Here is a 14,035-nt window from a genome sequence, read left to right on the forward strand (position 1 = left end):
ATCAGAGTACCCGAGTACCTGTCACGGCACATCAGGGTACCCGAGTACCTGTCACGGCCCATCAGGGTACCCGAGTACCTGTCACGGCCCATCAGGGTACCCGAGTACCTGTCACAGTCCATTAGAGTACCGAGTACCTGTCACAGTCCATTAGAGTACCGAGTACCTGTCACAGTCCATTAGAGTACCGAGTACCTGTCACAGTCCATTAGAGTACCGAGTACCTGTCACAGTCCATTAGAGTACCGAGTACCTGTCACAGCCCATCTGAGTACCCGAGTACCTGTCACAGTTCATCTGAGTACCTGTCACCGCCCTTCAGAGTACCCAAATACCAGTCACCAAACCATCAGAGTACCTGTCACCAGGCCATCAGAGTACCTGAGTACTTGTCACCAGGCCATCAGAGTACCCGAGTACCTGTCACCAGGCCATCAGAGTACCCGAGTACCTGTCACCAGGCCATCAGAGTACCCGAGTACCTGTCACCAGGCCATCAGAGTACTCGAGTACCTGTCACCAGGCCATCAGAGTACTCGAGTACCTGTCACCAGGCCATCAGAGTACCCGAGTACCTGTCACCAGGCAATCAGAGTACCCGAGTACCTGTTCCAGTCCATCTGAGTACCCGAGTACCTGTCACAGTCCACCTGAGTACCCGAGTACCTATCTCCAGCCCATCAGAGTACCCGAGTACCTATTTGCAGCCCATGTCTCATAGAATATACGTTGGGGTGTTTACTTTCCAAAATGGGGTCATTTTGTGGGTAATTTCACTGTCCTGGTGGTCCAGGACCTTCAAAAGTGTGATGGGTAGGAATGAAATAAGATGTGTCATTTATGCTCCTAGAACGCCTGAACGTACTACTTCAATGTTTGGCCCATCTATGTGGCCAGGCTGTGTAAAAGTCCTACACATGTGGTATTGCCATACTCGGGAGGAGTAGCAGAATGTATTTTGGGGTGTAATTTTTGCTATATACATGCTATGTGTTAGAAATATCTTATAAATTGACAATTTTGTGTAAAAAAAAATGCGTTTTAATTTTTTTCCACATATTCCAAAAACGTCTGGAAAAAAATTAACCATTCAAAAGACTCATTATGCCTCACAGATTATACGTTGGGGTGTTAGCTTTCCAAAATGGGGTGATTTTATGGGAAATTCCATTGTCCTGGTACTCCAGGGCCTTCAAAAGTGTAATAGGTGGTTGAGAAATGAGATGCGTCATTTTTGCTCGTAGAACGTCTGAAGGTACTACATCAATGTTGGTGCTCTGTATGTGGCCAGGTTGTGTAAAAGTCTCACACATGTGGTATTGCCGTACTCGGGAAGAGTAGCAGAATGTATTTTGGGGGGTAATTTGTTGTATACATATGCTGTGTGAGAGAAATAACCTGATAATATGACAATTTAGTAAAAAAAAATAAAAAAAAATAAAAAATCTTCATTTTGCAAAGAATTGTGGGAAAAAATGACAACTTAAAAAAACTCACCATGCTACTTACTTAATACCTTGGGATGTCTACTTTGTAAAAAGGGGTCATTTGGGGGGTATTTGTACTTTCCTGACTAGTTAGAGTCTCAAGAAATGAGATACACCTGATGTACTGAAGGCCTGATCAGAAGTGATGAATTTTCAGTGATTGGCACCATAGATTGTAGACTCTATAACTTTCACAAAGACCAAATAATATATACTAATGTGGGTTATTTTTACCAAAGATATGTAGCAGTATAAATTTTGGCCAAAATTTATGAAGAAAAATTACTAATTAGCAAAAATTTATGACAGAAACGAAGAAAAAGGCATTTTTTTCACAAAATTTACGTTTTATTTTATTTATAGCACAAAAAATAAAAAACCCACTAGTGATTAAATACCACTAAAAGAAAGCTCTATTTGTGTGGAAAAAAGGACGCAAGTTTCATATGGATACTGTGTTGGATGACTGAGTAATTGTCATTCAAAGTGTGAGAGCGCTGAAAGCTGAAAATTGGTCTGGTCAGGAAGGGGGTGTAACTGCACTGTACTGAGGTGGTTAAGGATCATTTTGCAAAAGCATTTGATACAGTTCCCCATAAACATTAACTATACAAAATAAGGTCCGTTTGCATGGAACATAGGGTGAGTACATGAATTGAAAACTGGCTACAAGGGTGAGTTCAGAGGGTGGTGATAAATGTGGAATACACGGAATGGTCAGGGGTGGGTTATGGGGTCCCACAGGTTTCTGTGCTGGGACCAGTCCTATTTAATTTGTTCATAAATGACCTGGAGGATATGGGGTAAACAGCTCAATCTCTGTATTTGCGTACGATACTAACCTAAGCAGGGCAATGACTTCTCTGCAGAATGTATGCTGTCCAGTTCTGGACAAAGAAGGGCAACAAAGCTAATAATGGGTCTGGAGGACATTGGCTATGAAGAAAGGTTGTGAGCACTGAACTTATCATTTCTGGAGAAGAGACGATTGAGAGGGATATGATTTAAATTTACAAATACCATCCTGGTGACCCCACAATACGGATAAAACTTTTTTGCTGAAGGGAGTTTAACAAGACATGTGGCCACTGATTAAAATTAGAAGAAAAGAGGTTTAACCTTAAACTACGTAGCAGGTTCTTTAATGTAAGAACGGCAACGATGTGGAATTCCCTTCCACAGGTGGTGGGGTCTCAGCAGGGGGCATCAGTAATTTCAAAAACTATTAGATAAGCACCATACAGGAATATACAAGGTAATACTCACATATAATCACACACATAGGTGGGACTTGATGGACTTGTGTCTTTTTTCAACTTCACCTACTATGTAACTATACATCTCTCTCAAGAGTGAGCCTGCCAATGGGGTCACACCCATATCACAATTAACAGTCTCATAACCAGTTATTTTCAATATAGTAGCAGTCCCAACATTCACCCCAGCAAAGATAGTGTTACCCAACACTGCTGTAGGTGTCACCATCTTCCTTGGCTTACAAGGGGTCAAATCTGACTGCTCTTCTTCACTGCGACCAATCTAATATATAACCATTAAAATATGATGATGTGCATTACCATAATTTGCCAAACCATAAGATAACTCTGTAGATGTTACAAAATCTGAGGTAACGTTTGGCCTGGCCTGTTTTATGAAAACCGACAAAGAGAAAGGCGCCTCTGGGTGTAGAAGTATAACAAGTTTAATGGCACATAATTTAGGCAACTCACATTTGGAAAAAAAATTCTGTTCCCATATGACGGCGGCCCTGAGTGGTGGATCCTACACCTTCCTTATGGTCTGTGGACTTTTCTTCCATATCTGTTGGACATATATATTTTTGCATTTCCCCTGACATATATGCCTTATAACTTGTGGGAAAATTTGTGTTCAGTTTCTTTCGCCTATACTTATTCTGTTTTATGAAAAGCCAAAGAAAGGAAAGTTGAACCAGCCATTGAGATATTTTCATTTTTAAAAGTGCTTGTCTATCCGCTTAATGTATCATTTTAGGTCTGACGTTAAATTTAAGCTGAACTGTTATAATAATTGTAACATGTATTGAACTTGTTTTGCTTTTATGTTCAGTTCCACAAATTAATCATTAACATTTTTAAACGACAAATTCACAAAAAATAATAGCAAAAACTAATCTAAGCAGTAAAATGTGCCCTTTTACTTAATTGTACCTAATTGCACAGTTCTGATTAAATTGTATATTTATTATATTTTTTTTCTGTCTTATTTTACTAGATATTTCCAGGGCTGATTCTGTCTGACATAAAGCCTGCCAAAAGGATGAAATTCAAGACTGTCTGCTATCTTTTAGTTCAACTCATGCATTGTCGTAAAATGTTTAAAGCAGAAATTCCATTTTCAAATGTAATGACTTGTGAGGATGATGATAAGGTAATTAACTTTACTATTTGTATTTCCATATAAATGTATGTACATATGAGGTGAATAGAATAAGATTGCTGGTTTCCTTTCAGTAATAGTATATGAGAGCACACCCCAATTGCATGAAATATCTGTAGACTCAATGTGCAAAACCATAACTATATAAATACAAGTCTTTACATATATGGCAGCCGTTTCTATATGCAAACATTCTTATATAAAAGTATTTCTACGTGTATATATATATATATATATATATATATATATATATTGTATATACATGCACACGTGCACGCATACACAAACACCCACACACCAAACTCCTATCACATAGCATTGCATAGCACAGTGTTTGTAATTCCCGTGTACTCATCACAGGGCTGTTATAATCTTCCACAACACAGTTATCATATCAACTCTAAAAAAACTGGCTAGATGCAGAGGTGAACATGCAGGCACGAATTTTGTTAGAATCTCTTAGTAAGAGAGATAAGTGTGAGCAAAACCTGAATTGAATCAATTAGGAGATTCAAGGAAAGCTTTCTTTTGGACATCTTGTGCTCCACAATGGCTGTGTAATCAAATTATCAATACCTTTTTCATGATTTTTTTTCTGATAGAATAATGTGCCAATGCTGAATTTACCAAATCAATTACATTCAGGGAAAGTAATCTGTTTGAGCACCATGTGTTCCGCAACCACTGTGTAAGTCAAATGACCAATGCCACCTGTTTTATACATTGTTTTTTTAAACAAAATAATATGCAATTCTTGGCATTATTTTAACTTAAGAGTTTGCTGTGATTTCAAGAAAACAGGCCGATGGCATTGAAATAACTTTACTAGACATGAATTTCTTGTTACAATAAAATATAAAATAAAGAAAATCAATGACTAGCAATACAAAATACACACAGTCTGTGTTAGTTAACCTGACCTAGCAGTTGAACATATAATAATAGTTCAAGTGCAATTCTTTAAAAAAAATTAAATAATTGTCAGCTATAGTCAACTTAGTCCCTATTTCATTCAGTGACTAAGACTTAGAGCTAACACATGCAGGAAAAAGATTTAGTCTTCCTCTAGGCATAATGATAGTGTTGGTCTTTTTCTACAATTAAGTCTTCTGTATTTTTTCCTGTTGTGCTTTATAAATATTTTAGTAACTACTGCTAGAGACAAATGCTAAGTATTTCAATACAAGTTTGCCATTTTTCTATGATGCTCTAGGTGGCGTTACAGTATCACAAATAACTTGTCAAACTGCATTTTTGTATGATACATCTGCCCTTACTGTTTTTGTAGCTCTTTGGTAATAACTTACTATCTAGTTTCAATATTTTACAAGATAGGGAATCTGAATTATAGGAACAAATGCAAATGTATCCTCCAAGCTAATGTGGGTTCGTTTATTCATAGTGGAAAGAAGAGAGTTAAAATAAGGGCACAGATGCTCTAGGCAAACAGCCTAACAATTGTCAGTGTAGCCCCCACTTTTGTGTTCTCAAGGGTATGTTATATGGCACAGAGCCTTTTTAACATACAAGTTAAGGAAATTACCATAATATCTGAAAATCACAACTATAAATAACTATATATACGGTGGTACTGTATATATGCACATACCCCTTCCCCTTTAACCCCTTAAACTGCAAACTGTTATTAAATATTCCTTTTGGCATTCTGCTGTCAATCTTACAAATGAACCAAATCAATCTCACCAAATAAACTACTGACTTGAAAAACACAACTTTTTTTTTTTTTTTTAAGTGGATTAAAATAATTTATTTGTTCATTGTTTTGGCAGTATTGACATAGAAAAAAAAAGGATGTGTACATTTAAAATACAAAAGGGGGGCATTATATATTATATAATTTCGAAACAGTTGGTCAGCATTAAAATTATGGACATTACAAGGCCAAATATGTACAACTTTGTACAGTCTGGGACTTTTTCTAGAAATGTGCAAATTTTACAGCCTGGGACTGTTCCTTAAAATCAGAGTCAGTTTGTAAGTGTTGTCAAAGCATAGGCCCTATCCCTCTGTTACTGCAACCCCTCTGTTAAATAGTTAAAAATTGGATTCAGCAACACTAGCTGCTGAGTTAGTTGGTTGTTGCAAAATATCATACAAATATCTATGCGGTCTGTGAAAAACAACAGTATATACCCCAGTATTCTGCAAAGCACTGCAGTTGTACTTTGACTCTTTAAGGTCCAGCACACACAAGCATATTTTGATCCTAGCTTGCAAATGGCAGTCTATGTAGAGGAACTTTGTCTGCAGAATTAAACAAGCAAAACAAAGTTCATCACTCATTTATTAAGCTTCTGAAACCTGCTAACTTCAAGTTTAGAGCTATAGCATATACATCTACTAGCTAAGATAAAACACACTCAAGGGAATTTAGCCTTGGGGGGGGGGGGGTAGTTTAAAAAAAAAAATGTATACAAGTATATAAAATATATATACAAAAGTATAATTTTACCTTACCCCCCCTCCCCATGGTCTCTGCTGTACAGTGCCCTTGCAGCTGGTGTTGTGGTCTGGAAGTTTGAAATTCTGCTATTCTTCTTTGTGCAGGGTTTCAGGGACAGATCAGAGCAATTCTGATTGGTCAGCACTGGTACAGAGCATTGCTCTGATCTGCCCTGGAAGCCCTGCAGAAAGAAGGGGATCAAGAAAGGAGTACTGACAGCACACTCACGGAGATGAGTACAGTAGGGGTCAAGGGTGTGGGGTGACGGTAGAGTACTAGTTCACCTTTCATTTCTTTTCTGAAGGGGTAAACTAACCCTTTAAATTAAATTAATCCTAAAGCTTCACTCCCAAAAACATAAAAAAATTTAATAAAAATAAAGACAGGCTAGAAGAAAAATCATTAGTTGTTTTTTAATGTAATATTCTGAAACAACTTAGCTTCTGAGCTCACAAATGTGTTACCAAATAAAGAAGACATGCAGTATGTTTCATTGCAAATCTCAATCTAAGTTTGCTAGCTGCTTTGCTGTCGTTGGCTCAGTCGCTAACCTGGAGCGAGCATTAAAAGGTCAGCGTGAAATTAGAACACCTAAGTTTAGCAATGGGAGCTTGTATGTTCAAGTATGCATGAAAGCTAGTTGCATCTCTCATACCATATTTCTCTATTGCACTCCTTTTTAGGTTGTAACATGGAACGTGATGACATTCCAACCCCCCCCCCCTTCCATCCCACCCATCCACCCACCCACCTACCTTTCCTGAATTCCCATAGCATTTTATACACTTTTATATATAGCACAGCTGTGCCTGACTGTGCCCACATAACAGCATCATCCATTCTTACCTTCATCATCCTGATGCTGGAGAAAATAAGGTGCAATATACTGTTCATTGCACCCAGTTTGGGATTTTTTTTAGTTTTGGATATAGTGGGAGAAGGAATAAGGGTCCGTTCACACAGGGGCAGCACGACTTGTAGGCAAATTGAGTGAGGCAACTTGGACACGACTTGAGTTAAGATCACAGCGCGACTTGGGACGACTTCAACACGACTTGTGATGACTTCAACCTGACTTGGGACGACTTACAAGTCGCCCCAGGCCAGGCGGCGGCGACAGAAGACCAGGCCACCGCCTGTAAAAGAGCTATAAGAAGGCGCGGTGGCCCGGCAGAAGAACCGAAGAGGGGGACAAGACCCCCGAAGTCAGGAGAAGAGGCCGGCGGCGAGGAAGAAAGCCGGACTCCTCCGCTAGCAAAAGAGCTACAAGAAGATAGCGGAGGAGTCCGGCGAGAAGACCCCCGAAGACGAAAGACCCCCGGAGCTGTGCAATAAAATATTTTTTCCCTGTGTTGTGTTTTTTTTGTACTTTTTTTCACAGGTGAATGGGTAGGGGTACATTGTACCCCATACTCATTCACATAGGGTGGGGGGCCGGTATCTGGGGGCCCCCTTATTAAAGGGGGCTCCCGGATTCCGATAAGCCCCCCGCCCGCAGACCCCGACAACCAACGGCCAGGGTTGTCGGGACGGGGCCCTTGTCCTCATCGACATGGGGACAAGGTGCTTTGGGGCCATGTTGAGGGCACGTGGCCTGGTACGGCTCAGGAGGGGGTGGGTCGCCCGCTCGTCCCCACCCCCTTTCCTGGCCGGCCGGGTAGCGTGCTCGGATAAGGGTCTGGTGTGGATCCATACCAGACCTAAGGGCCTGGTATGCTCTCGGAGGGGGAACCCACGCCAAATTTTTTTCAGAAATTTGGCGTGGAGTTCCCCCTTCAGAGCTAATAATTCTGTCAAAGTCGCCTCCGTATAGACAGAAATCCGACTTGGAGGCGACCTCCATTGAAATCAATGGGTACCGGTCGCCTACAAGTCGGATTCAAGTAGTACAGGAACTTCTTTTGAAGTCGGAGCGACTTCAGTAGTGTGCATTAAGACAGCTCTCATTCACTTACATTGGTTTTTAAATGTTGTCCGACCTGAGGCGACTTGGGGCGACTTGAAGTCGGATCCCAAGTTGCCCCTGTGTGAACGGACCCTAAAGCCCCAGCAAAGGAAATTTGCAGTCACCAGAACATTCATCCCCATTGAATAATTTACCTTTACCTGGTGCTGTGGCGGAAACACTGAAATTGTGGATTTCCCCTTACTTGGTGTCTTGTAGACAGTGGTCACCAAGACATTGAATAGAAGTGAATGCTTCCAGTGGGGACACAGACTGACAGAGTCTAACATCTTCACAACCTATGCACAGTAACCAATAAATTATTCCTTGATATTTTCACTGCACATTCCATGTTTTTTCTTCTTACACCAAGCTTTCTCTCTTTTTTCATAAGTAGATCACAAAAATAATATTTTATAAAACAAAAGCAATTCAAAATATAAATATTCTCACTATTGTACTCTGTGTCAGAGTGTGCCAGTATGACCAGTACATGGCAGAACGCTCTCACCAAGGCACCGGCGAGGGCCTGGCCTTCACAAGATACAGTAAAACCTTGGATTGCAAGCATAATTCCGGAAACATGCTTGTAATTCAAAGCACTTCTATATCAAAGTAAATTTCCCTTATAAGAAATAATGGAAACTCAAATGATTCATTCCACAGGAACCATTTATTCATAAGTCCTTCAGTTTATAGTCCATATAAAAAGATTATAGCAATGTGATGTATAACTATAAAATGTCCATCCAAAAATTGCAGCCTCCACAAGGGGATTAGAAGCAAAATCCAGCAGGAGCTACAGAGTATAGAAGAGAAGAGAGGCACCCAGTGTAGCAATATGGTTACATTTAATGAAGGTACAACATTTAGCAACTCACATGGTTGATGATTAAAAGAGGCACATCTAAGTATGCAAGCATCTGTGGTAAAGCTGTCAACATAGACTATCCTCCTCCCCACCAGCTTTCACCGCTGTCAGTCTGCAATTGGGACCAGGAAGACTACCCTACAGTACAGCGATCTGAAAGCAGAGCATGAAGCACTCATGGAGTGCAGCGTGGAAGGGATGATGTTGATGGTGGTGTGGAGGATTGTCTATATGGGCAGCTTTACCCCGGATGCATACTTAGATGTGCCTGTTTTAATCAGTCATAAACCATGTGACTTGCTAAATGTTGTACCGTCATTAAATGTAACCATATTGCTACACATAGAGGTGCCTTTGTTCTGTTTTATACTCAGTTGTGACATGACGCTACTTGTATATCAAGACATCGCTTGTATATAAAGTCAAAATGTATTAAAACCAAGGTACTCTGAAACCAAGGTTTTACTGTACTTTGATAGTGGAGTTGGAATTGTGTTGCTGGACGACTTACAGATGGCAACCATTTAGATCGCCTCAATGGCAACAGCTGATTGTTCAGACTGAACTCGGCAGAATACCGATGTGTATTGCAGACCAGAAACCAAAATTTAAACCAAATGGTTGCAAGGGTACCTGGTCAGAGGTAGTGATATGATCAAAAGTAGTCATCAAAACACAAACTCATTACAAGTTCACAAACCTGAATACATGTTCCATTCAGAATCATGGGATGAGGAGGATGGAGAAGACTAGCTAAGTATTAACCAAAAGAATGTCTAATTATATAATAGCAATTTTTTTAAAATATTTATTTTCTCTTGCAGTTTTTATGTTTTTTGCTTTACTACTATATAAGTGGATTATAGATGATCAAACAAGAGGCTTCCTATCATCCCTACTGAAACTTTGCTTGTGTTGCCTAGGTTATGTGTAAATGTGCAGACACCTGAATCATTGTAGTAGTATTTATATATACACATCCAGATCTGTGAGATCTTACACAAAAGAGGTAGTTCAATCTGCAATGCACATTTATTGATAGAGTTACATAATATATAAAAATTACACACTTGACAGTATTTACAACACAATGTACAGTATAAATCACCTGATATTTACAAATTACGCACAACAACCATATTTACAATACAGTGTACAAGTATGGAGTTACAGTAGTTTACCTTTCTACTTCAGGTCGGGGCATGGTAACTGCTGTGTGTCCCCACACAAAAGAGAATCATAGCTTGGTGACAAAGCATTATATCCCCTCTCCTTTCTGTACTGTGGCTAATATAATTCTCCCTAATTGGTTACCGTACCGAGTAAATGTATATTGGACACAGCCTGATTGGATCAGTCAAAGAAGGTTGCTGTTTGCAGCACATGTGAGATGTGATCATGGAAAACAAAAGGCCAACCTTTGAAGTGGAACTAATTACAGTAACCCCAACGCAACACTCAATCCTTCTAACTGAAATATATTTCTAATTACAATATTATTAACAGGAGATATTACATAAACCCATTATGTAACACTTGCATAAGCTGAAGTCTTTAAAGACTTTTCACAATTACAAACTTGATAATTATATGGTAGAATTGATGTATTATTTCCATCACTTTTTACAAATTAATATTTACTTTTGTTTACATGTGACTTAGAGGAGAGCTTTGCGAACAGCCTCCGAGAAAGTCAGGAACCGAACCTCTTTTTCTACAAATGTCATACACAACACCCCAGGAACCCGTGTGAATCGTTACATTAGCCGCTTGATTGAAGCTCGGCAGACTGATTCAGAGTTGACAGATTTGAATTTTATAAGTTTGAAATATAAGCAATCTGAACGTGAGCAGAAAGTAAGTCATTCTATGTAAAGAATTATTTTTTGTTTCCTACTGTTGCCCTTATAATGTGTTCATCAGGTGCATCAATTTTGATATTGCTGTTATGCGAGAACATTATTCAACATTTCATAGGAAGGATCTGGAGAGTTGGTGGGCTCCCCCTGGCTTTACATGCCTCCAACTATGCATGCTTCGATCGATCAGGCTGAGGCCCACCACCTTTTTCGCTTCCTCCCCCTTTAAAAAAAAAAAAACACCTTTGGAATCTCTTATTTGTTACTGTTATGCATGGCCGAGCAATGAGCGCTGTCCACTTGATTTGGTCGGAATTACTTCAGTGATTTTAGAGGCCCTGTACTAGGAATTTGCTCCCAATTGGGAACGCCTGCCAGTATACTTATGCTTAGGCTGGGGTCTGTTTACTGTATCTCTATCTAAGTGCTATTGTATTTTCTGTCTCTGAAAGTGTACTTGTTCCATCACTGTTGACCATGCCTCTGTAATGTTTTCTTCCATTTAATAAAAAAGAATTACAAAAAAAAAAAAAAACATTTAATAGGAGAGGAGTATGTTAAGGCAAATGTGTGTTGTCACAATATAAAGTATACTGTATATAATAAAAATGGGAAAAGTATGTGTGTAGAATGCGACCTTCAGGCAACCTTGGTTCTTTTCCAAACAGAGTAGTGTTCATTGGATCCCAGAAACAGATGACAAATCCAACATAGTATATACAAGAAAATGTCATTTTAAAAACCCCTCAGTTCTAGCTTTCCTGAATTTGTCAGGAATACAGATGCTCCACACACTCAGCATATACTGTATTGTATGTCCAATCTATAATTAAACCTTCATGTCTTTCCTGCATGTTCATGCATCCATGTTTACTCTAAACCCTAGGTCAGTCCTCTCATACTTTTAAACAGTTTAATCAACCCTGATATTCCCATTCTCTTCGTTAACCACTAGCCGACTAGCCACTGCAGTTATGCTGCAGCAGGTTGACATGACTGCGAAAATCGCAGTAGGTATATGTCGCTCCTTTAACCACTTCAATACGAGGCACTTACACCCTCTTCCTGACCAAGCCAATTTTCAGCTTTCAGCGATGTCGCTGTTTAACTGACAATTGCCTGGTCATGCTACACTGTACCTAAACATAATTTTTATAATTTTGTTCCCACAAATAGAGCTTTCTTTTGGCGGTATTTGATTACTTCTGCGTTTTTTTTCTAAACAAATAAAAAAGACCAAAAATTTTGAAAAAAAAAAAAAGTTTTTCGTTTGTTTCTGTTACAGTGGAACTTTAGATTACGAGCATAATCTGTTCCAGGAAAATTCTTGTAATCCAAAGCACTCGCATATCAAAGAACTCAATGGAAACAAAGATAATTTCTTCCACATTGACTTCTATTACATGCAAAAATGCATGTGGCCAGAGGTGAGGGGGTACTGGAGAGCCTCGGAAATACTCGGGGACAGCTCAGCTGAACTCGGAAAGCCTTGGAAAGGCTCGGGAACTGAGTATTTCCTAGTGTTTTCAAGTATTTTCGAATGGCTCCAAACCATTCTGAGTGTCCCCGGCGCCCCCTCACATCTGGCCAAATGTGGTACTGAAGCACCCATTAGCTTGAATTCTGCTAGTTTTGTGAGACAACACTTGCAAACCGAGTCAGAATTAAAAAATTGCTCGTCTTTCAAATGCTCGTTGACTGCGTTACTCGTAAACCAAGGTTCCACTGTATAAAATTTTGTAAATAAGTACGTGTTCTCCTTCACTGATGGGCACTGAGAAGGTGGCACTGATGGGCAATGATAAGGTGGCACCAATGCATTGGCACTGATAGGCGGCACTGATGGGCACTGGTGGGTGGCACTGATATGCAGCACTGATGGGCATTGATAGGCGGCACTGATGAGCACTGATGGGGGCACTGATAGGCATCACTGATGGCACTGGCAGGCATTGGGGATGGGCACTGATTGGCAGCTGCCTGGGCACAGAATGGCATTTCCCTGGTGGTCTAGGGTGGCATACCTGGTGGTCCAGTGTGGTGGCAATCTCTGGTGGTCCTGGCGGCATCCTGGTGGTCCTGGGTGGGCATCCGAGGGGGGCTGCGCTGATAAACAATCAGCACAGGCCCTCTTGTCAGGAGAGCAGCCAATCGGCTCTCCTCTACTCGCATCCGTCAGATGTGAGTGAGAAAAAGCTGATCAGTGGCTCTTCCGGTTTACATTATGATCAGCCATGATTGGACATGGCTGATTATGTGGTAAAGAGCCTCCATCAGAGGCTCTTTACCGAGATCGGTGTAGCAGTGTGTCAGACTGAAACTGCTGTGATGCGTGCCCCCAAGGGCAGCTGCTGGACAGGCATTATATGACATCCAGTCAGGATAACTGAACCACTGCTCGGCCGTCATTCTCTTATAGGCTGGGCGGGAAGTGATTAAGACAATCTAGCAGCCATGTGTCCCCGGAGCTTACACGGGGCTTATGCGCGTGCCCGATGGGCACAACGTCTGCCTGAAACCCACAATCACTTGTGACAGAACAGGAACGTAGATCTGTGTGTGTAAGCAGACAGATCCACATCCTGTCAGGGGAGTAGAGTGATCATGTGTTCCTAGTATATGGAAACACTAATCAGTCTCCTCCCCTAGTCAGGCCCACCCCCCACAGTTAGAATACACCTTTGGAACACAGTTAACCCCTTGATCGCCCCCTAGTGTTAACCCCTTTCCCGCCAGTGACATATATACAGTAATCAGTGGCTATTTTTAGCTCTGATCGCTGTATAAATGTCAACGGTCCCAAAAAAGTGTCAAAAGTGTCCAATCTGTCCTCTGCAATGAAGCAGTCCTGATAAAAATCGCAGCTCTCTGCCATTACTAGTAAAATAAAAATAATAATAATAAAAATGCCATAAATCTATCCACCATTTTGTAGACGCTATAACTTTTGCGCAAACCAATCAATATACATTTATTGCAATTTTTTTACCA

At 40.4% G+C, this 14,035-nt stretch overlaps 1 protein-coding gene and 1 long non-coding RNA gene across 2 annotated transcripts in view; one reads left to right on the forward strand and one right to left on the reverse strand.

The window, feature by feature from the left end:
• The window catches only part of LOC143996630 (uncharacterized), a 61,834-nt gene extending 51,339 nt beyond the window's left edge, over window positions 1–10,495 (reverse strand). The window contains exon 1 of the long non-coding RNA XR_013277576.1: window positions 10,367–10,495. This is a non-coding gene — a long non-coding RNA (uncharacterized LOC143996630). The remainder of the gene's footprint in view (window positions 1–10,366) is intronic.
• The window catches only part of ADCY1 (adenylate cyclase 1), a 550,492-nt gene that overhangs the window by 390,797 nt on the left and 145,660 nt on the right, over window positions 1–14,035 (forward strand). Inside the window, exons 8-9 of the mRNA XM_077491793.1 lie at window positions 3,741–3,896; window positions 10,848–11,042. Coding sequence (XP_077347919.1) covers window positions 3,741–3,896; window positions 10,848–11,042 — 351 coding nt within the window. The remainder of the gene's footprint in view (window positions 1–3,740; window positions 3,897–10,847; window positions 11,043–14,035) is intronic.

This window comes from Lithobates pipiens, unplaced genomic scaffold, assembly GCF_037356315.1.
Source record: "Lithobates pipiens isolate NorthernLeopardFrog02 unplaced genomic scaffold, aLitPip1_a1.2 Scaffold_19, whole genome shotgun sequence".
Taxonomy (NCBI): domain Eukaryota; kingdom Metazoa; phylum Chordata; class Amphibia; order Anura; family Ranidae; genus Lithobates; species Lithobates pipiens.